The sequence below is a fragment of the Mizuhopecten yessoensis genome, unplaced genomic scaffold, assembly GCF_002113885.1.
Source record: "Mizuhopecten yessoensis strain PY_sf001 unplaced genomic scaffold, ASM211388v2 scaffold4001, whole genome shotgun sequence".
Taxonomy (NCBI): domain Eukaryota; kingdom Metazoa; phylum Mollusca; class Bivalvia; order Pectinida; family Pectinidae; genus Mizuhopecten; species Mizuhopecten yessoensis.
The window spans coordinates 339,890-363,948 of record NW_018405326.1 but is presented as its reverse complement, the minus strand read 5'-3'; the positions used below and the strand labels follow the sequence as shown (position 1 = coordinate 363,948).

Here is a 24,059-nt window from a genome sequence, read left to right as displayed (position 1 = left end):
GGGTCCAGGGTCCTGACCTATACAACACATGTGTACCCTCACCGTATATATTTTCCTTTTGGGCCCAGGGTCCTGACCTATTCAACGTGTGGGTACCTTCACCGTATATTTTTTTCCTTTTGGGCCCAGGGTCCTGACATGTATAACGTCTGTGGTGTACCTTCACCGTTTATATTTTCCTTTTGGGCCCAGGGTCCTGACATGTACAACGTGTGTGTACCTTCACCGTATATTTTTTCCTTTTGGGCCCAGGGTCCTGACCTGTACAACACATGTGTACCATCACATGTGTACCATCACCGTATATATTTTCCTTTCGGGCCCAGGGTCCTGACCTATTCAACGTGTGTGAACCTTCACCGTATATTTTTTCCTTTTGGGCTCAGGGTCCTGACATGTACAACGTGTGTGGTGTACCTTCACCGTATATTTTTCCTTTTGGGCCCAGGGTCCTGACCTGTACAACACATGTGTACCATCACATGTGTACTATCACCTACAACACATGTGTACCATCACCGTATATATTTTCCTTTCGGGCCCAGGGTCCTGACCTATTCAACGTGTGTGTACCTTCACCGTATATTTTTTCCTTTTGGGCCCAGGGTCCTGACATGTACAACGTGTGTGGTGTACCTTCACCATATATTTTCCTTTTGGGCCCAGGGTCCTGACCTATACAACCAGTGTGTACCTTCACCGTATATTTTTCCTTTTGGGCCCAGGGTCCTGTCCTGTACAACACATGTGTACTATCACCTTATATATTTTCCTTTTGGGCCCAGGGTCCTGACCTCTTCAACGTGTGTGTACCTTCACCGAATATTTTTTTCCTTTTGGGCCCAGGGTCCTGACCTGTACAATGTGTGGGTACCTTCACCGTATATATTTTCCTTTTGGGCCAAGGGTCCTGACCTTTACAACACATGTGTACCATCACATGTGTACCATCACCGTATATATTTTCCTTTCGGGCCCAGGGTCCTGACCTATTCAACGTGTGTGAACCTTCACCGTATATTTTTTCCTTTTGGGCTCAGGGTCCTGACATGTACAACGTGTGTGGTGTACCTTCACCGTTTATATTTTCCTTTTTGGCCCAGGGTTTTGACCTGTACAACATGTGTGTACCTTCACCGTATATTTTCCTTTTGGGCCCAGGGTCCTGACCTCTTCAACGTGTGTGTACCTTCACCGAATATTTTTTTCCTTTTGGGCCCAGGGTCCTGACCTGTACAACACATGTGTACCATCACATGTGTACTATCCCCGTATATATTTTCCTTTTGGGCCCAGGGTCCTTACCTATGCAACGTGTGTGTACCTTCAACGTATATATTTTCCTTTTGGGCCCAGGGTCCTGACCTCTTCAACGTGTGTGTACCTTCACCGAATATTTTTTTCCTTTTGGGCCCAGGGTCCTGACATGTATAACGTGTGTGGTGTGCCTTCACCGTTTATATTTTCCTTTTGGGCCCAGGGTTTTGACCTGTACAACATGTGTGTACCTTCACCGTATATTTTCCTTTTGGGCCCAGGGTCCTGACCTCTTCAACGTGTGTGTACCTTCACCGAATATTTTTTTCCTTTTGGGCCCAGGGTCCTGACATGTACTACGTGTGTGTACCTTCACCATATATTTTTTCCTTTTGGGCACAGGGTCCTGACATGTACAACGCGTGTGGTGTACCTTCACCGTTTATATTTTCCTTTTGGGCCCAGGGTTTTGACCTGTACAACATGTGTGTACCTTCACCGTATATTTTCCTTTTGGGCCCAGGGTCCTGACCTGTACAACATGTGTGTACCTTCACCGTATATTTTCCTTTTGGGCCCAGGGTCCTGACCTATTCAACGTGTGTGTACCTTCACCGTATTATTTTTCCTTTTGGGCCCAGGGTCCTGACATGTACAACGTGTGTGTACCTTCACCGTATATATTTTCCTTTTGGGCACAGGGTCCTGACCTGTACAACACATGTGTACCATCACATGTGTACTATCACCGTATATATTTTCCTTTTGGGCCCAGGGTCCTGACCTATTCAACGTGTGTGTACCTTCACCGTATATTTTTTCCTTTTGGGCCCAGGGTCCTGACATGTACAACGTGTGTGTACCTTCACCATATATTTTTTCCTTTTGGGCACAGGGTCCTGACATGTACAACGTGTGTGGTGTACCTTCACCGTTTATATTTTCCTTTTGGGCCCATGGTCCTGACATGTACAACGTGTGTGTACCTTCACCGTATATATTTCCCTTTTGGGCCCAGGGTCCTGACCTATACAACGTTTGTGTACCTTCACCGTATATATTTTCCTTTTGGGGCCAGGGTCCTGACCTGTACAACACATATGTACCATCACATGTGTACCATCACCGGATATATTTTTCTTTTGGGCCCAGGGTCCTGACCTATGCAACGTGTGTGTACCTTCAACGTATATATTTTCCTTTTGGGCCCAGGGTTAAAATGTGGCAGTTTTTCAGCTGGGTAACATATTTTCCTTTTGGGCCCAGGGTGCTGACCTGTACAACACATGTGTACCATCACATGTGTACCATCTCCGTATATATTTTTCTTTTGGGCCCAGGGTCCTGACCTATTCAACGTGTGTGAACCTTCACCGTATATTTTTTCCTTTTGGGCTCAGGGTCCTGACATGTACAACGTGTGTGGTGTACCTTCACCGTATATTTTTCCTTTTGGGCCCAGGGTCCTGACCTGTACAACGTGTGGGTACCTTCACCGTATATATTTTCCTTTTGGGCCCAGGGTCCTGACCTGTACAACGTGTGTGTTCCTTCACCGTATATATTTTCCTTTTGGGCCCAGGGTCCTGACCTGTACAACGTGTGTGTACCTTCACCGTATATATTTTCCTTTTGGGCCCAGGGTCCTGACCTATACAACGTGTGTGTACCTTCACCGTATATATTTTCCTTTTGGGCCCAGGGTCCTGACCTGTACAACACATGTGTACCATCACATGTGTACCATCACCGTATATATTTTCCTTTTGGGCCCAGGGTCCTGACCTATTCAACGTGTGTGTACCTTCACCGTATATATTTTCCTTTTGGGCCCAGGGTCCTGACCTATACAACGTGTGTGTACCTTCACCGTATATATTTTCCTTTTGGGCCCAGGGTCCTGACCTATACAACGTGTGTGTACCTTCACCGTATATTTTTTCCTTTTGGGCCCAGGGTCCTGACATGTACAACGTGTGTGGTGTACCTTCACCGTATATTTTTCCTTTTGGGCCCAGGGTCCTGACCTGTACAACGTGTGGGTACCTTCACCGTATATATTTTCCTTTTGGGCCCAGGGTCCTGACCTGTACAACGTGTGTGTTCCTTCACCGTATATATTTTCCTTTTGGGCCCAGGGTCCTGACCTATGCAACGTGTGTGTACCTTCACCATATATATTTTCCTTTTGGGCCCAGGGTCCTGACCTGTACAACACATGTGTACCATCACATGTGTACCATCACCGTATATATTTTCCTTTTGGGCCCAGGGTCCTGACCTATTCAACGTGTGTGTACCTTCACCGTATATATTTTCCTTTTGGGCCCAGGGTCCTGACCTGTACAACACATGTGTACCATCACATGTGTACCATCACCGTATATATTTTCCTTTTGGGCCCAGGGTCCTGACCTATTCAACGTGTGTGTACCTTCACCGTATATTTTTTCCTTTCGGGCCCAGGGTCCTGACATGTACAACGTGTGTGGTGTACCTTCACCGTTTATATTTTCCTTTTGGGCCCAGGGTTTTGACCTGTACAACATGTGTGTACCTTCACCGTATATATTTTCCTTTTGGGCCCAGGGTTTTGACCTGTACAACATGTGTGTTCCTTCACCGTATATATTTTCCTTTTTTGGCCCAGGGTCCTGACCTGTACAATGTGTGTGTACCTTCACCGTATATATTTTCCTTTTGGGCCCAGGGTTTTGACCTGTACAACATGTGTTTACCTTCACCGTATATATTTTCCTTTTGGGCCCAGGGTTAAAATTTGGCAGTTTTTCAGCTGGGTAACTGAAGATATCTCTAGATCGTTGCTCCTCCCAGGAGACACATTTGCTATGTTCTTTCTTGGGTTAGACACCTCTGGAATAGTCTGTAAGAGGAAAGTAAGAATACAAGCCGAGTGCTTTCTCACTGTCCTCGCATACAGGCCATATAAATTGTTGTCTTCTCTACTATTAAAGTATGGCTGCAGCAATAAAAAACAGACAAGATAATTCATCGTGATCTAAAACAATCCATTTCTAGTGATAATGGGCAGATGATTTGTCTAAACCTTGCTGTGACGCAAAAACATGCAATAGGGAATCAATACCTTCTTTAAACAAGAGACGTCGTCGTGAACAATGGACACGTGAGAACAACAATCTAGAGTTACAGACAGATGTGACAACACCCATGTGACAATTATGTGTAAACAACAAATAAGAGATACAGGCCAACGTGACAATTGACATTCAAAACCAGTAACCCAAATGTGACAACTGGAACATGTGAACAACTATCTAGAGTTACAGACAGATATGACAACTGGAACATGTGAACAACTATCTAGAGTTACAGACAGATATGACAACTGGAACATGTGAACAACTATCTAGAGTTACAGACAGATATGACAACTGGAACATGTGAACAACTATCTAGAGTTACAGACAGATATGACAACTGGAACATGTGAACAACTATCTAGAGTTACAGACAGATATGACAACTGGAACATGTGAACAACTATCTAGAGTTACAGACAGATATGACAACTGGAACATGTGAACAACTATCTAGAGTTACAGACAGATATGACAACTGGAACATGTGAACAACTATCTAGAGTTACAGACAGATATGACAACTGGAACATGTGAACAACTATCTAGAGTTACAGACAGATATGACAACTGGAACATGTGAACAACTATCTAGAGTTACAGACAGATATGACAACTGGAACATGTGAACAACTATCTAGAGTTACAGACAGATATGACAACTGGAACATGTGAACAACTATCTAGAGTTACAGACAGATATGACAACTGGAACATGTGAACAACTATCTAGAGTTACAGACAGATATGACAACTGGAACATGTGAACAACTATCTAGAGTTACAGACAGATATGACAACTGGAACATGTGAACAACTATCTAGAGTTACAGACAGATATGACAACTGGAACATGTGAACAACTATCTAGAGTTACAGACAGATATGACAACTGGAACATGTGAACAACTATCTAGAGTTACAGACAGATATGACAACTGGAACATGTGAACAACTATCTAGAGTTACAGACAGATATGACAACTGGAACATGTGAACAACTATCTAGAGTTACAGACAGATATGACAACTGGAACATGTGAACAACTATCTAGAGTTACAGACAGATATGACAACTGGAACATGTGAACAACTATCTAGAGTTACAGACAGATATGACAACTGGAACATGTGAACAACTATCTAGAGTTACAGACAGATATGACAACTGGAACATGTGAACAACTATCTAGAGTTACAGACAGATATGACAACTGGAACATGTGAACAACTATCTAGAGTTACAGACAGATATGACAACTGGAACATGTGAACAACTATCTAGAGTTACAGACAGATATGACAACTGGAACATGTGAACAACTATCTAGAGTTACAGACAGATATGACAACTGGAACATGTGAACAACTATCTAGAGTTACAGACAGATATGACAACTGGAACATGTGAACAACTATCTAGAGTTACAGACAGATATGACAACTGGAACATGTGAACAACTATCTAGAGTTACAGACAGATATGACAACTGGAACATGTGAACAACTATCTAGAGTTACAGACAGATATGACAACTGGAACATGTGAACAACTATCTAGAGTTACAGACAGATATGACAACTGGAACATGTGAACAACTATCTAGAGTTACAGACAGATATGACAACTGGAACATGTGAACAACTATCTAGAGTTACAGACAGATATGACAACTGGAACATGTGAACAACTATCTAGAGTTACAGACAGATATGACAACTGGAACATGTGAACAACTATCTAGAGTTACAGACAGATATGACAACTGGAACATGTGAACAACTATCTAGAGTTACAGACAGATATGACAACTGGAACATGTGAACAACTATCTAGAGTTACAGACAGATATGACAACTGGAACATGTGAACAACTATCTAGAGTTACAGACAGATATGACAACTGGAACATGTGAACAACTATCTAGAGTTACAGACAGATATGACAACTGGAACATGTGAACAACTATCTAGAGTTACAGACAGATATGACAACTGGAACATGTGAACAACTATCTAGAGTTACAGACAGATATGACAACTGGAACATGTGAACAACTATCTAGAGTTACAGACAGATATGACAACTGGAACATGTGAACAACTATCTAGAGTTACAGACAGATATGACAACTGGAACATGTGAACAACTATCTAGAGTTACAGACAGATATGACAACTGGAACATGTGAACAACTATCTAGAGTTACAGACAGATATGACAACTGGAACATGTGAACAACTATCTAGAGTTACAGACAGATATGACAACTGGAACATGTGAACAACTATCTAGAGTTACAGACAGATATGACAACTGGAACATGTGAACAACTATCTAGAGTTACAGACAGATATGACAACTGGAACATGTGAACAACTATCTAGAGTTACAGACAGATATGACAACTGGAACATGTGAACAACTATCTAGAGTTACAGACAGATATGACAACTGGAACATGTGAACAACTATCTAGAGTTACAGACAGATATGACAACTGGAACATGTGAACAACTATCTAGAGTTACAGACAGATATGACAACTGGAACATGTGAACAACTATCTAGAGTTACAGACAGATATGACAACTGGAACATGTGATCATCTATCTAGAGTTACAGATAGATATGACAACTGGAACATGTGAACAACTATCTAGAGTTACAGACAGATATGACAACTGGAACATGTGATCATCTATCTAGAGTTAAAGACAGATGTTACAATGGGAACATCTGGACAACTATCTAGAGTTACAGACAGATATGAAAACTGGAACATGTGAACAACTATCTAAAGTAACAGACAGATGTGACAACAGGAATATGTGAACAACTATCTAGAGTTTCAGACAGATATGACAAATGAACATGTGAACAACTATCTAGAGTTTCAGACAGATATGACAAATGGAACATGTGAACAATTATCTAGAATAACAGATAGATATGACAACTGGAACATGTGAACAACTATCTAGAGTTACATATCTAGAGTAACAAACAGATGTGACAACTGGAACATGTGAACAACTATCTAGAGTTTCAGACAGATATGACAACTGGGACATGTAAACAACTATCTAGAGTAACAGACAGATACCATCACATGTGTACCATCTCCGTATACTTGAGTAACAGACAGATGTGACAACTGGAACATGTGAACAACTATCTAGAGTTACAGACAGATATGACAACTGGAACATGTGAACAACTATCTTGAGTAACAGACAGATGTGACAACGGGAACATGTGAACAACTATCTTGAGTAACAGACAGATGTGACAACTGGAACATGTGAACAATTATCTAGAGTTTCAGACAGATGTGACAACTGGAACATGTGAACAACTATCTTGAGTAGCAGACAGATGTGACAACGGGAACATGTGAACAACTATTTAGAATTACAGATAGATATGACAACTGGAACATGTGAACAACTATCTAGAGTTAAAGACAGATGTGACAACTGAAACATGGGAACATCTATCTAGAGTAACAGACAGATATGACAACTGGAACATGTAAACAATTATCTAGAGTTTCAGACAGATATGATAAATGGAAAATGTGAACAACAATCTGGAATATGATTAGACTGACAACAAACACATAAAAACAACAATCTAGTGTTAGACTGAAGTGACAACTGGGATGTATGAAAACAATCAGAGTTACACGCAGAAAAAAGCACACGTCATGATAACTCTTTTTCCCTATCGCTGCAATATCAAGGTTTTAATAAACTGTTTTCATTCAAACGCGTATTTCTGACATTTCTATTTGTGATGCAAATGGTACTGGTTAAAGATCCATGTCAGCCATTTTGCCTCTAATAATTGTGATGCCAACACCTGAAAACAAACGCGTCAGTGACACTATAGTATTCAGACGCTGTGTGACATCAGGTGACATGTTGTTGTTGCCATGGCACCAGGGAAATATATCTAGGGTTATAACGGTTGTGCTCTCACTGTTTTCACTTTTAAGTGAATGTGCCGACTCCTATTAATTATAACTGAAAATAATGGGTACATGTAGACAAAAAGTTGTTCAGCTTTGTAGAATATGCCACACAATCCTTGATTCATCACGTTGTAAAGAAGATTTGCAGGCCTTATATAAGCTTCAATACAAGAACTTTTATAGATTGACGTTTCTATTTACTTGCCATATAAATGTATTAATTAGGGTAAGTCGAGTTTTGTTGGTATTTTTAGGGTTCAAAGTTTAGATATTTATATGGTGCTAAGTGACTGTAAAAAGCTGTCTTTGCAGCGTATAAAGGACAGATCTATTCTGCAGTCCTCGCAGGTTTATTTGATGCCTTGAAGTGCCTGCATTAATGATTCATTAAGAGGCTTCCATATAGTCTTGTTCGTCAATGCAATGCTTTTCTGCTAGATCATCTTTCGACAATGCAAATGGGTCAGAGTGTTATAGATCTTTATTTTCACATAGATCTAATAGTGACTTTGGATATGGCTAGCTTCACAGTGGCCTTGGCTCTGAATGGCTCTCCTGCATGTCTCCGGAGAACCTTGGGTAAATGGACGCCTTAGCCATCGGTTACTTTTCAGTAAGGCGCCAATGAGGTTTCAGCATTCAATCGTGTTTCAGCATACATCTGAGACCATAAACAGGCTAAATGGACACATTGGCCTTCAGCACTATTAATTCCAGTATCGTTTGAGATGGTGGGTTTACACTGGCTATTTAGGACACTTCTGTCAAGGTCTGGAATTTGAGTGTTTGATGAAACTTTATGTCCATACAGTTTACATGTAGAAATTATCAAAGTCAACTTTGAATTATGGGGTTTTAAAATTACCACAAATAGGTTGTGTCCAAATGTTGCAAAATTTTAAATAAATAACTGAATTTGAATTTAAAAAAATAAATAAAAAAAATGTTCAAATAAATCAGATTTTAAGAAGAAAAAAAACATTTAGATTAAAAGAGATTTTAATTCCAGATCAAAATATCATTTTAGAATGCAAATGTAAGAGTTCTTGCATTCAAATCATATTCATTGAATTCAAATGTTTTACTTTTTGAATTCATCGATCTAATTTGTTTTATTTAAATATATATACCATGGTATTCAGTTTTGTAATGTTTGAAAAACTAACCTCTAAGAAATTATTTTAAAAATCAGATTTGTCCACACCAGTTTTACCTTTGATACTATTTATAGTTTTATCAGATTTGACCACACCAGTTTTACCTTTAATACTATTCGTAGTTTATCGGATTTGGCCACACCAGTTTTACCTTTGATACTATTTATAGTTTTATCAGATTTGACCACACCAGTTCTACCTTTGATCCTATTCGTAGTTTTATCAGATTTGGCCACACCAGTTCTACCTTTGATACTATTTATAACTTTATCAGATTTGGCCACACTAGTTTTACCTTTGATACTATTTATAGTTTTATCAGATTTGACCACTCCAGTTCTACCTTTGATACTATTTATAGTTTTATCACATTTGACCACACCAGTTTTACCTTTTATACTATTCGTAGTTTTATCAGATTTGACCACACCAGTTCTACCTTTGATACTATTCGTAGTTTTATCAGATTTGGCCACACCAGTCTTACCTTTGATACTATTCGTAGTTTTATCAGATTTGACCACACCAGTTCTACCTTTGATACTATTTATAACTTTATCAGATTTGGCCACACTAGTTTTACCTTTGATACTATTCGTAGTTTTATCAGATTTGGCCACACCAGTTCTACCTTTGATACTATTCATAGTTTTATAAGATTTGACCACACCAGTTTTACCTTTGATACTATTCGTAGTTTTATCAGATTTGGCCACACCAGTTTTACCTTTGATACTATTCATAGTTTTATAAGATTTGACCACACCAGTTCTACCTTTTATACTATTCGTAGTTTTATCAGATTTGGCCACGCCAGTTCTACCTTTGATACTATTCATAGCTTTATAAGATTTGACCACACCAGTTTTACCTTTGATACTATTCATAGTTTTATAAGATTTGACCACACCAGTTCTTCCTTTGATACTATTCGTAGTTTTATCAGATTTGTCCCCACCAGTTTTACCTTTGATACTATTCGTAGTTCTATCAGATTTGACCACACCAGTTCTACCTTTTATACTATTCGTAGTTTTATCAGATTTGACCACACCAGTATTACCTTTGATACTATTTATAGTTTTATCAGACTTGTCCACACCAGTTTTACCTTTGATACTATTCATAGTTTTATAAGATTTGACCACACCAGTTCTACCTTTTATACTATTCGTAGTTTTATCAGATTTGACCACCCCAGTTCTACCTTTGATACTATTTATAACTTTATCAGATTTGGCCACACTAGTTTTACCTTTGATACTATTCGTAGTTCTATCAGATTTGACCACACCAGTTTTACCTTTAATACTATTCGTAGTTTATCGGATTTGGCCACACCAGTTTTACCTTTGATACTATTCATAGTTTTATAAGATTTGACCACACCAGTTTTACCTTTGATACTGTTTATAGTTTTATCAGATTTGACCCCACCAGTTCTACCTTTGATACTATTCGTAGTTTTATCAGATTTTACCACACCAGTTCTGCCTGTGATACTATTTATAGTTTTATCAGATTTGTCCACAACAGTTTTACCTTTGATACTATTCGTAGTTCTATCAGATTTGACCACACCAGTTCTACCTTTTATACTATTCGTAGTTTTATCAGATTTGGCCACACCAGTTCTACCTTTGATACTATTCGTAGTTTTATCAGATTTGTCCACACCAGTTTTACCTTTGATACTGTTTATAGTTTTATCAGATTTGACCACACCAGTTCTACCTTTGATACTATTTATAGTTTTATCAGATTTGGCCACACCAGTTTTACCTTTGATACTATTCATAGTTTTATAAGATTTGACCACACCAGTTCTACCTTTGATACTATTTATAACTTTATCAGATTTGACCACACCAGTTTTACCTTTGATACTATTCGTAGTTTTATCAGATTTGACCACACCAGTTCTACCTTTGATACTACTTATAGTTTTATCAGATTTGGCCACACCAGTTTTACCTTTGATACTAGTTATAGTTTTATCAGATTTGGCCACACCAGTTCTACCTTTGATACTATTCATACTTTTATCAGATTTGACCACACCAGTTCTACCTTTGATACTATTTATAGTTTTATCAGATTTGACCACACCAGTTTTACCTTTGATACTGTTCGTAGTTTATCGGATTCGGCGGCTGCTCTGTTCTCATCAATGACTATATTTTCACTGGATTCATTTTGTGCGAACATTTATTAACTGCAAAATCAGTGAAAGTAAGTATTGTATATTACGGCTTCTTAGCCAAAGTAGCTGTAGGAGTCAACACTGCTTCATGTCATTGTCTGCCATGACATTGTATTGTCTGCCATGACATTGTATTGTCTGCCATGACATTGTATTGTCTGCCATGACATTGTATTGTCTGCCATGACATTGTATTGTCTGCCATGACATTGTATTGTCTGCCATGACATTGTATTGTCTGCCATGACATTGTATTGTCTGCCATGACATTGTATTGTCTGCCATGACATTGTATTGTCTGCCATGACATTGTATTGTCTGCCATGACATTGTATTGTCTGCCATGACATTGTATTGTCCGCCATGACATTGTATTGTCGGCCATGACATTGTATTGTCGGCCATGACATTGTATTGTCTGCCATGACATTGTATTGTCCACCATGACATCAACAACCAGAATGTTGTACACATTTGGACTTGTTTGCAGTGGCAAAACATAACACAAAACTATAAAACAGACAATAATAAAATTTGCCATAACTGCATTAACCCTTTCACTACTGTAGACCATAATAGACGCATCCCAATAAATGCATGGTAGAGTCCATTAAAGTGACCTAGGGTTGAAAGGGTTAAGAGAGTTCCTGCAAGAAAGGAAAGTAGAAAATTGTTAATTTAACTACGATGTACATGTACATTGCCAAGTTTGATTGTTTATTGGTCGATGTCTATTGTTTTATTTCTTTCTAATGTCACAGGCAAAGATGGGTATATGTATTCCAAGGGTTCACTGATCGCCATCAGAGAGGTTAGCAAGGTTTACAGTGATGTGATGTACTAAATCAATTACTTCCTTTTCTCGAGGGAACCATTCTGTTAAGTGTGGTCTGGGAGGTATAGTACCGGAGCAGTTACACCGCCCTAGACTATATTATACGAGAACAGTTCCCGCAGGAAATGTACATGATAAATGATTTGACATTGTGACTGCAAAACACGACACTACAGTAATTATTCTTCTGACTTCAATAATCACTGTCAATTGAAATGCAAATAATTTGTTTATGTCAGAACCTACGCGAGAAATCCCTATCCTTGATGATCTCTGTAGATATGGTCATAATTCTGACGTTACTATGGAAATACGATGTAAGTGCATGTTGTCTCGTTGAGGTATGTTGTACATAGTCACTAGGCCCGAATACTAACAAAATTAACATACAGGAACAGAAACAATACTGATTGAGCTTTGATTCCCCTTGTGATTGGCTTCACTAACTGTGAAAGATGCCTTCGCATTACATTCCATTGAATGGAAGGATGCAGAGCAAATGTAAATATATTCCCTTAACCTAAACATAACTGTTCATTATAAGGTAGTTACGTTGTCAATATGCAGCTAATTTTGTCGACAGTTTCGTTGTCTGAGCTGATCATTAACCTTTTTGTGACCTTGACTCATCAGAGACCAAAAAATACATGAAGACATTGACCTAAAATGGCTGTGCATTTTTTTCTACTGAAGCACTCCATCCCTTACAAGCCCCTTTTATCCTTTTTCAGGTTCAAGTCTGCCATCACCATAATTTACCTTAATTACTTAAAAAAAAGGATTCGAGCATTATGGTTGTTCGTTGCAATCGTTCTGTAATTGTTTCAAGTTGCTGTAATTGCTAATTAAGCATCTAGAGTGCCTATTAGGCCAAATAGGGTACATGTGTACAGTAAAAGTGGGAATTGTCACGGTGTTCAAATGCTCATGTTCTTTTGGTTGCCAAAATATCCACACATGAATACTTGTTAATATATAATGTAGATATTAGAATATGTATATTTCAAAATCGTTACTAATACGAAAATGTCCACACCATAATCAGTTTGGAGAATCACAACACGAACATTTCCTCTTTAACAGTATGTGTTTTTACTTCTAAATGAAAATGATGCTATACTTGTCATAGTTATAAGCAAGCAGAGTTGTGCCATCCTTATCTATGAATGCGGTCCTCAGTTTGCTGTAATTAATACATATATGTGGTTGTTATGTTACAGGTATACGGTTAGTGTTGCGTGGTAAATCCCACGTGGAGTGGAAAATCAACAAGGCAGGCGAGCGACGTTATGTACGCGATGACGAATACTATATTGATGAGAAAAGGGTCGTCTGGGGCAAAGGTGAGTTACATCACTTCCTGAATGTAACAAACGATGGCATGGCTTCCTGAGGTGAGAGTTTTAAGAGCAAGTGTAATTTTAGTCTGTGCTTCAAGAGCAACTCTCGTGTCAATTTTCAAATAATTTAATTGAGGTAGCATGAAAAACTAAGAACGGGATTTTGATGCATGTACGATGACAGTAAAACCAACTCTTTTTACGCCCAAAGGATGACTTTGGATATCTGTGAATAGTAAAACGTGTTTATAGCAAACACCTTCCTCGATACTCCAGTAAGCGTGACCCCGGGGTATGGAGAACAAGAAACCCCAGCAGACTGTAATTCTAGAGAAAAGTTATTATTGAAGAGTGTTGTGTTCATGGCAAGGTACACTTGTTTATACAGAACACAATTTATTTGCGTTCATATATCAACGCATGCAACGCCAATCGGTCAGGACACGGAAAGATGTTGCGCAGATGTTACTTCGGACAACATTTCGTCAGTGACATTGATACGTATATATACAATGTAGTATGATTGCGGAAAGAGCACTTAATTAGCATGTTTTGAAATCTTTGTAATTTTATAACAATTTTCTGAAGTGATTCGTTGCTAATGAATGTTTGCAACAGGTTCATGCAACTTTTACCACAGCACACCGTAGTAATCATCAGTCAGAATCATAATACATTATAATTATACAACTTCTACAGTCTAAATAATTGCATATTAATGATTCTGGTCCCTGTATATCTAATCAGCGGGGCGTGCAAGGCTCATTTGTCCTCATGGGAGACAGATATGCCACGAGTTCGATAGATTATCCTGCTTCTGACAATAACACACCAGACTGCTGACTGCATGAATTAACCAGTAGCATTATTGTCCAGACAGTTTCATAAACCATCAGTTGTTCATCTCCCTCATTCGTAGTCATGTGAATTATGTAAATATTCATCAGCCGACATCACAATGCTTAAAAGTCTGTTGAAGTGATAAAAAGCCAGAATTGGTCAGAAAAAGGAATATAATATTGCCTTCTGGCCCAGGTTGACTGTGGGTCTAGGTTGTTAGAAAGCATTTGGTCTCACCTAAGGTAGACACAGTGTTGTGAAATATGACATTAGTGTTCACGATACTCTGTCTATTCAGTAACGTCATGCTACCTATGCTGTAACAAGTAAAATGTGAATAAAAAATAAGTTGATTGAAGAGAAATACGAGTCAGGTGTCTGTTACTGCAGTCACAAAACAACATGTTTAAAGCCCAGTATTGATGGCTGTTATAATTGAAACTCTAAACAGAATCTCAGAATGTCACCTTCCAAAAGAGCTTCGATCTTCGAGAGAGTAATCGTACTGCTCTAGTGCTGTTACTTACTATTCTGAATCAGGTGTCACAGGTGGTATCTGTGGAAAGTTCAGCAGCATTCCTTTGATAGTGAAACCCCCACCATTTACATCACTTTATAGGTCTTTTAAAAAGTGAAATGTTGCTGAAATTTAGATTTCCACAAACATGCATCTTATAAAATGTGTCTGAACTGCATTGTGGTAAAATCTGTGATTTCTCGGGCTGAAACAATACTGAAAAATGGGGTTCGTCCCCACCTGCTCAGAACGGGTCTTTGTATTTAGTGGCATTGGAAGACATGCCTCAATGGTAAGAAAAATTTAAATATGTATTCCAGTATGATTTGCAGTATTGTAAAATATGAAGATATTATAATGCTTTTCTTTGGTTGCAGTAATAAGATATTATAATACTTTTCTTTGGTTGCAGTAATAAGTAAAAATATTGGCTAAATATTAAGCTAAAGAAATATGGCATGTTCACTGCATCAGACATTCATAGTGCATTCTGATAGGCTTCAGACTCTCGTGTAAATCAGACATAAGCCGGCTGGGGCCATCAGGTTTCTATGTGTGGCTACAGAACAGATTTTACCTGGTCCACAATATGAACAGTCAAAAAGACAAATTTTAATCACAGACTACATAAAAAGTGTGGTAGGTGAAAGTACCTGAACCAAAAGTGTTTTATTTAAGGTCACACTAAGTACAAACATACTTTTTATTATTCTGATGTTTATATTGTTAATTTGATATCATTAATGGTATTTATGGAAATTTGCTAAAAGAAAAACAACCATAATGCCTTGTTGCTTCCCAGTGGTAAACTATTGCTGAATGGCAGTGAAAACCCATCTTTGTTCTGTTGGTATCACAGTCTGTAATATAAAGAAATTGAAATCAAAATTGATTACCAAGCAATCCTGAATAAATTTCATCCATTTTATTTGTTCAATGTGTCTGTCCTCGTGAAGCTTCTGTCGTTTACTGTTGACAGACCAAGCACACCTGGGTTAGATTGTCTATAACTGTAATGTGCGTGTGTGCAGACTTGTTAGTACTGAGGATTGATTTTTTAATGTCTTATCTGTTATATCGTCTATACAAATGAATTGTCTCCGCACAAGATCACACAGGAGTTCACATTGATGTTTGGAGTGAGAATCACACTGTTACCAATTGATTGGTCGTTTCTCTTGACAGAAAAATCAACTCTGTAAACAATGGTTTTAATGCGAATAAAAAAAAAACGGAGACATTTTTTGAGGAAGCTGTCACATTAAAGCACAATAGTTGACAGAGTGGAATGCCATAAACGCAAATTTCTGACAATCGCTCCATTTTGGATTTCATAAATCTTATTGTCATTTCCAAAAAATATGTAAAATAGGAGAAGATATGTCGACTATATCTTCACTGAAATGGATGTATAAATGGCTGTTCTGATGATTATTCGTCCGGGAATCACTGTAGATTTATCAGTACAGCCAAGTTTCCTTAACCACTCTTTATCAGCTCGAGGTTCTCAAGAGGACATTCACATTAATATACTAAAGAGCTGCAGTCAAATACTTAAACGCCAATTTAGTTGATTGACATATCAGTACATGAGCGCAGAAATATGGAATTAGAATATTACTGAGGTGCATATAACACTTGCACCTTGACAGATAATGTGCTTTTTTGTATTTCCTTTCCTGTAAATATTTCAAACACAATACAACAATTTATTCCCAATGAAATTACATGCACTTTAAATGTGTTATCTTGACAACTGCGTAATTTCCATCCGGCTCAAATTTTGCACTCAATTTAATTTCCCCTCACAATAGCAATGTCCGGAGGGTCCCTAAGACCATTCCCAAATCTCGAAAGTCATGTTGTAGCAGTTTATAATCTTTTCCCATTAAATGTTTACTTACAGTGCAGTTATCAAATAATTACTTCTAAATCCAGTTTTCACAGCTCAGAGAACATAGAAATGACACCCATCAAGTTAGCCAGGATGTGGTAGATATCCAAAAATATAGGAACACTTGAATCATTCTACAGTATTACATGAATTTTTAAAGCATGTTTTATTCAATTTTCTTAAATACTCAAAAAATGTACATTATTGATTGAAAAGTTCTCATATTTGAATGTTCAAAATGTGGCTGTTTTGCAGGAAAATGTTGAATAAATCTGAGCAACAGATAAAATACATGAATTTTTAACAATCAAAAATGTCTTACATTTACTGTACCATATGTTGTGTGGAAGGTTGTATAGCCTAGAAAGACATAATGTTTAGCTTCATGTGGTCGGTGTACATGTATATATACTAAATTGCAGACATTTGATCAAATGTTTAAGTAAAGATGAAACTCTGTATTTATTTTATAACTATATGTACTTAACAACACTAGATTTCAAAAGTCTTGATCTGAGTTAGACTGGCCCCTGTCTCTAGAATAGTATATCAATATAGAATTATCTAGAAAAAAATAACTCTTAAAACTTAAATCACTTGGATGTCTCCTAAGCTATAAACTAGGGTGAGATAAGCTTAGGCTGTAAACTAGGGTGAGATAAGCTTAGGCTGTAAACTAGGAGGAGATAAGCTTAGGCTGTAAACTAGGGGGAGATAAGCTTAGGCTGTAAACTAGGGGGAGATAAGCCTAGGCTGTAAACTAGGGGGAGATAAACTAGTAGTAAAATGCAGTTGAGAAATTCTTTATAAAAACTTGGGGGCTGGTAGCCAGTCTAGATCAGAGCGGCCGTGGATTGTAACTCAAGTTACAATACAATTACTCATGAAGCCAAGACGTGTAAAGATTAATAGCTTCGGTATATTTGATGAAGATCTCCAAATGTCCTCCGAGAACTGTGTCACCAATGAATATATTAGGTCCTGAAAGAAGGTGAAGGTCACTGGACCAGAGTTCCGAGTCCGAGTGTGATCAAACACATGTGATCCAATCAGCTTCCATTCAAACTACACAGCCTGCCATCGAGCTGATTTGATGATTGTTGACATGCTGTTCCCAACGGTCATAAAATATCGCAGACTGTTTAAACAATGGTTGATAGCAAAACACACAAATGAAACTTAGTCGATCACTTGTGCTGACCGCATTAATGGTTCCAAACACCTGCTCTGATCAGCCACAGTTTAAACATAAGTGATTGATTGCTTCGTAAATTAATTCCAGTGATGTATAAATTTGATTTATTGATTAAATTTTATTCATTTTTTTGGGTATTATTTGGTCAGTACCAATACAGTACAGGTTGGTGCAGTCCTGGCTGTGTGACAGCTTAGTGGGACGGTGCTGTCCTGGCTGTGTTACAGCTTGGTGGGATGGTGCTGTCATGGCTGTGTGACAGTTTGGTAGGTTGGTGATGCTCTGACTGTGTGACAGCTTTGTGGGACAGTGCAGTCCTGGATGTGTGACAGCTTGGTGTGATTGTGCTGTCCTGGTTGTGTGACGGCTTGGTGTGATGGTGCTGTCCTGGATGTGTGACAGCTTGGTGGGGTGGTGCTGTCCTGGCTGTGTGACAGCTTGGTGTGATTGTGCTGTCCTGGTTGTGTGACAGCTTGGAGTGATGGTGCTGTCCTTGCTGTGTGACAGCTTGGGGTGACGGGGCTGTCCTGGCTGTGTGTGACAGCTTGGTGTTACGGTGCTGTCCTGGCTCTGTGACAGCTTGGTGGGCCGGTGCTGTCCTGGCGGTGTGACAGCTTGGTGGGGTGGTGCTGTCCTGGCTGTGTGTGACAGCTTGGTGTTATGGTGCTGTCCTGGTTGTGTGACGGCTTGGTGTGATGGTGCTGTCCTGGTTGTGTTACAGCTTGGTGGGATGGTGCTGTCCTGGCTGTGTGACAGCTTGGTAAGTTGGTGATGTCCTGACTGTGTGACAGCTTGGTGTGATGGTGCTGTCCTGGTTGTGTGACAGCTTGGTGTGATGGTGCTGTCCTTTCTGTGTGACAGCTTGGTGGGACTGTGCAGTCCTGGCTGTGTGACAGCTTGGTAGGTTGGTGATGTCCTGACTGTGTGACAGCTTGGTGTGACGGTGCTGTCCTGGCTGTGTGACAGCTTGGTGGGACGGTGCAGTCCTGGTTGTGTGACAGCTTGGTAAGTTGGTGCTGTCCTGGCTGTGTGACAGCTTGGTGTGACGGTGCAGTCCTGGCTGTGTGACAGCTTGGTGGGACGGTGCAGTCCTGGCTGTGTGACAGCTTGGTGGGACGGTGCAGTCCTGGCTGTGTGACAGCTTGGTGGGACGGTGCAGTCCTGGCTGTGTGACAGCTTGGTGGGACGGTGCAGTCCTGGCTGTGTGACAGCTTGGTGGGACGGTGCAGTCCTGGCTGTGTGACAGCTTGGTGGGACGGTGCAGTCCTGGCTGTGTGACAGCTTGGTGGGACGGTGCAGTCCTGGCTGTGTGACAGCTTGGTGGGACGGTGCAGTCCTGGCTGTGTGACAGCTTGGTGGGACGGTGCAGTCCTGGCTGTGTGACAGCTTGGTGGGACGGTGCAGTCCTGGCTGTGTGACAGCTTGGTGGGACGGTGCAGTCCTGGCTGTGTGACAGCTTGGTGGGACGGTGCAGTCCTGGCTGTGTGACAGCTTGGTGGGACGGTGCAGTCCTGGCTGTGTGACAGCTTGGTGGGACGGTGCAGTCCTGGCTGTGTGACAGCTTGGTGGGACGGTGCAGTCCTGGCTGTGTGACAGCTTGGTGGGACGGTGCAGTCCTGGCTGTGTGACAGCTTGGTGGGACGGTGCAGTCCTGGCTGTGTGACAGCTTGGTGGGACGGTGCAGTCCTGGCTGTGTGACAGCTTGGTGGGACGGTGCAGTCCTGGCTGTGTGACAGCTTGGTGGGACGGTGCAGTCCTGGCTGTGTGACAGCTTGGTGGGACGGTGCAGTCCTGGCTGTGTGACAGCTTGGTGGGACGGTGCAGTCCTGGCTGTGTGACAGCTTGGTGGGACGGTGCAGTCCTGGCTGTGTGACAGCTTGGTGGGACGGTGCAGTCCTGGCTGTGTGACAGCTTGGTGGGACGGTGCAGTCCTGGCTGTGTGACAGCTTGGTGGGACGGTGCAGTCCTGGCTGTGTGACAGCTTGGTGGGACGGTGCAGTCCTGGCTGTGTGACAGCTTGGTGGGACGGTGCAGTCCTGGCTGTGTGACAGCTTGGTGGGACGGTGCAGTCCTGGCTGTGTGACAGCTTGGTGGGACAGTGCAGTCCTGGCTGTGTGACAGCTTGGTGGGACGGTGCAGTCCTGGCTGTGTGACAGCTTGGTGGGACGGTGCAGTCCTGGCTGTGTGACAGCTTGGTGGGACGGTGAGGTCCTGGCTGTGTGACAGCTTGGTAGGACGGTGCTGTCCTGGCTGTGTGACAGCTTGGTGTGACAGTGAGGTCCAGGCTGTGTGACAGCTTGGTAAGTTGGTGCTGTCCTGGCTGTGTGACAGCTTGGTGGGATGGTGATGTCCTGGCTGTCTGACAGCTTGTTGGGACGGTGCAGTCCTGGCTGTGTGACAGCTTGGTAGGTTGGTGATGCTCTGACTGTGTGACAGCTTGGTGTGATGGTGCTGTCCTGGCTGTGTGACAGCTTGGTGGGATGATGCTGTCCTGGCTGTGTGACAGCTTGGTGGGACGGTGAGGTCCTGGCTGTGTGACAGCTTGGTGGGACGGTGCTGTCCTGGCTGTGTGACAGCTTGTTGGGATTGTGCAGTCCTGGCTGTGTGACTGCTTGGTGGCCTGGGTTGGTGCTGTCCTGGCTGTGTGACTGCTTGTTGGGATGGTGCTGTCCTGGCTGTGTGACAGCTTGGTGGGATGGTGCTGTCCTGGCTGTGTGACTGCTAGGTGGCCTGGGTTGGTGCTGTCCTGGCTTTGTGACAGCTTGGTGGGGCGGTGCTGTTCTGGCTGTGTGACAGCTTGGATGGGCGGTGCTTTGAGACAAATAATTGATGCATTAATCCAAAATCCAGGAATGTTAGAAGCAGCTTCATAACCCTGCCTCCAATTGGGAGCAGTGAGTCGTCCATGTTTAACCAAATGATAATGTGTACTCACAGTCTGATACTGGTTCTGAGATTGACCAGTCCCATAATTAATGCCCATAAGTTCTGTTGCGTTTATCATTTGACCATTATCTTATATGACAAACCGGGTTGGGGGGGGTGTCCCAATAACGCATTGATGCATGTGATAATAGTTTAAGGTGGCTCCACACATCGTCATCAGTGTCCATATTCGTGACGCTGCTGAGCAGGTTTCGCTTTGTTGATTAATTCATTTTTACAAATGCATTGCACCTACTCTGTGAGAATAGTGTTTTGTAAAATATCAAGAACCCTATGAAAATGCATGTGTGGGTGCACATGAGAACAGCATACCATGCGATAGCCTCTGGTCACATATGTACCTGACATGTAAACATACCATGCGATAGCCTCTGGTCACATATGTACCTGACATGTAAACATACCATGCGATAGCCTCTGGTCACATATGTACCTGACATGTAAACATACCATGCGATAGCCTCTGGTCACATATGTACCTGACATGTAAACATACCATGCGATAGCCTCTGGTCACATATGTACCTGACATGTAAACATACCATGCGATAGCCTCTGGTCACATATGTACCTGACATGTAAACATACCATGCGATAGCCTCTGGTCACATATGTACCTGACATGTAAACATACCATGCGATAGCCTCTGGTCACATATGTACCTGACATGTAAACATACCATGCGATAGCCTCTGGTCACATATGTACCTGACATGTAAACATACCATGCGATAGCCTCTGGTCACATATGTACCTGACATGTAAACATACCATGCGATAGCCTCTGGTCACATATGTACCTGACATGTAAACATACCATGCGATAGCCTCTGGTCACATATGTACCTGACATGTAAACATACCATGCGATAGCCTCTGGTCACATATGTACCTGACATGTAAACATACCATGCGATAGCCTCTGGTCACATATGTACCTGACATGTAAACATACCATGCGATAGCCTCTGGTCACATATGTACCTGACATGTAAACATACCATGCGATAGCCTCTGGTCACATATGTACCTGACATGTAAACATACCATGCGATAGCCTCTGGTCACATATGTACCTGACATGTAAACATACCATGCGATAGCGGGCTGTGGAATGGTGTCCAAAGTGTACATGTGACTGAGGGCAATTTGGTTCCATAAAAGAACAATAAATTGACAACACTGATATCATGATTTTAATTTATTTCCATCACTTTTGATATATGTAGAAAGAGATAACTGTCATTGTGTAAATTTTATCCCTCTGTGAACAGTTTTTTTCAAGGAAGACAACTCTCACCAGGATCAAAGTGATTGTAAAATGTAAAATGAATTAATTGTAAAGCCATTTTGTATATTTTGTACAATTTCCCACTCTTTATGAATGAATCTTTGTGTCCTGTTTGCTTTTAGCTTATAGATAATCACTTTTATCCGTACAATTCTAATAAAAAACACTTTGTGTAACGTGTTTTATATATTTTGCGATAAAGAAAATATTTGTGTAGTTAAGCAGTAATGCTTCTTTTAATTTTGTTATTGTTGTTATTGTTCTGAACAGTGCTGCACACACACAAAAATGTAAAATATTAAAATTGACGAAAACTCATTTTTTGGTATTCTTTTCCAAAAAAATCCAAACTATAGGAATGCTTAGATTTTCATAAAATGAACTTTACATAGTTGCATAACCATTATATAAAAGTTTCAACGAATTTTGCTGGTTAATGTCGATAGTGTGGAGCCTCCTTTTATATGTTGTTTAAACACGTCTCTTATATATTCTCAACTAAAAATATTTTCTGTTGCAATTTGTTTGAGGTAAAACCATAGAATGACTAGACTATTAAGACATTCAATATATGATGTAAAAAAAAAAAGGATAAAAACAAAAAACTAAAATTGTATGTGTTGAAAGTGAGATTTTTGTAAAAAAAAATCTATGGTTAAGTATTACATATACCCGATATTTCATTTAAGTAAATAATGTTTTTATATATTACAGACAAGAAGGATGATGGACCTGCCCCTATCATGCCCCGAGGAAACCACAGATATCCATTTGAGTTCAAACTGCCCGAGAGTGCTCTCCCCTGCTCACTAGAGAGCAAGATGGGCACGATACGGTACTATGTGCGGAGTACCATGGATATCCCTTACGCCTCATCTCCACAAAGCGTCAAGTATTTTTCAATAATAGGGCCACACATAGACTGTATGGATGAGCGGTTCCTGGTAAGTCTGATAGATGCCTCTCAGAGATTCCGATCCCCGCCTCCAAAATCAGACTTTAGGACATGTAACACTAGAGTACATTTGACTATTTATCCTGTTGTACTAGTAGCAGCCTTGCTCAGTAAAACATGCAGCTGGTACATAGCTGTATCTTTACATAGCTGTATCATTACATAGCTGTATCATCACATAGCTGTATCTTTACATAGCTGTATCATCACATAGCTGTATCTTTACATAGCTGTATCATTACACAGCTGTATCATCACATAGCTGTATCATTACATAGCTGTATCATTGCATAGCTGTATCATTACATAGCTGTATCATCACATAGCTGTATCATTACATAACTGTATCATCACATAGCTGTATCTTAACATAGCTGTATCATTACATAGCTGTATCATTACATAGCTGTGTCATTACATAGTGGTATCATCACATACCTGTATCATCTCATACCTGTATCATCACATAGCTGTATCATCACATAGCTGTATCTTTACATAGCTGTATCATTACACAGCTGTATCATCACA

General features: G+C 40.4%; 1 protein-coding gene across 3 annotated transcripts in view; it reads left to right on the top strand.

The window, feature by feature from the left end:
• The window catches only part of LOC110448326 (arrestin domain-containing protein 3-like), a 66,487-nt gene that overhangs the window by 25,349 nt on the left and 17,079 nt on the right, over nucleotides 1-24,059 (top strand). For all 3 annotated transcript variants that reach the window (XM_021494500.1, XM_021494501.1, XM_021494502.1), the window contains exons 3-4: nucleotides 13,770-13,892; nucleotides 23,288-23,517. In XM_021494500.1, the coding sequence (XP_021350175.1) occupies nucleotides 13,770-13,892; nucleotides 23,288-23,517 (353 nt within the window). The remainder of the gene's footprint in view (nucleotides 1-13,769; nucleotides 13,893-23,287; nucleotides 23,518-24,059) is intronic.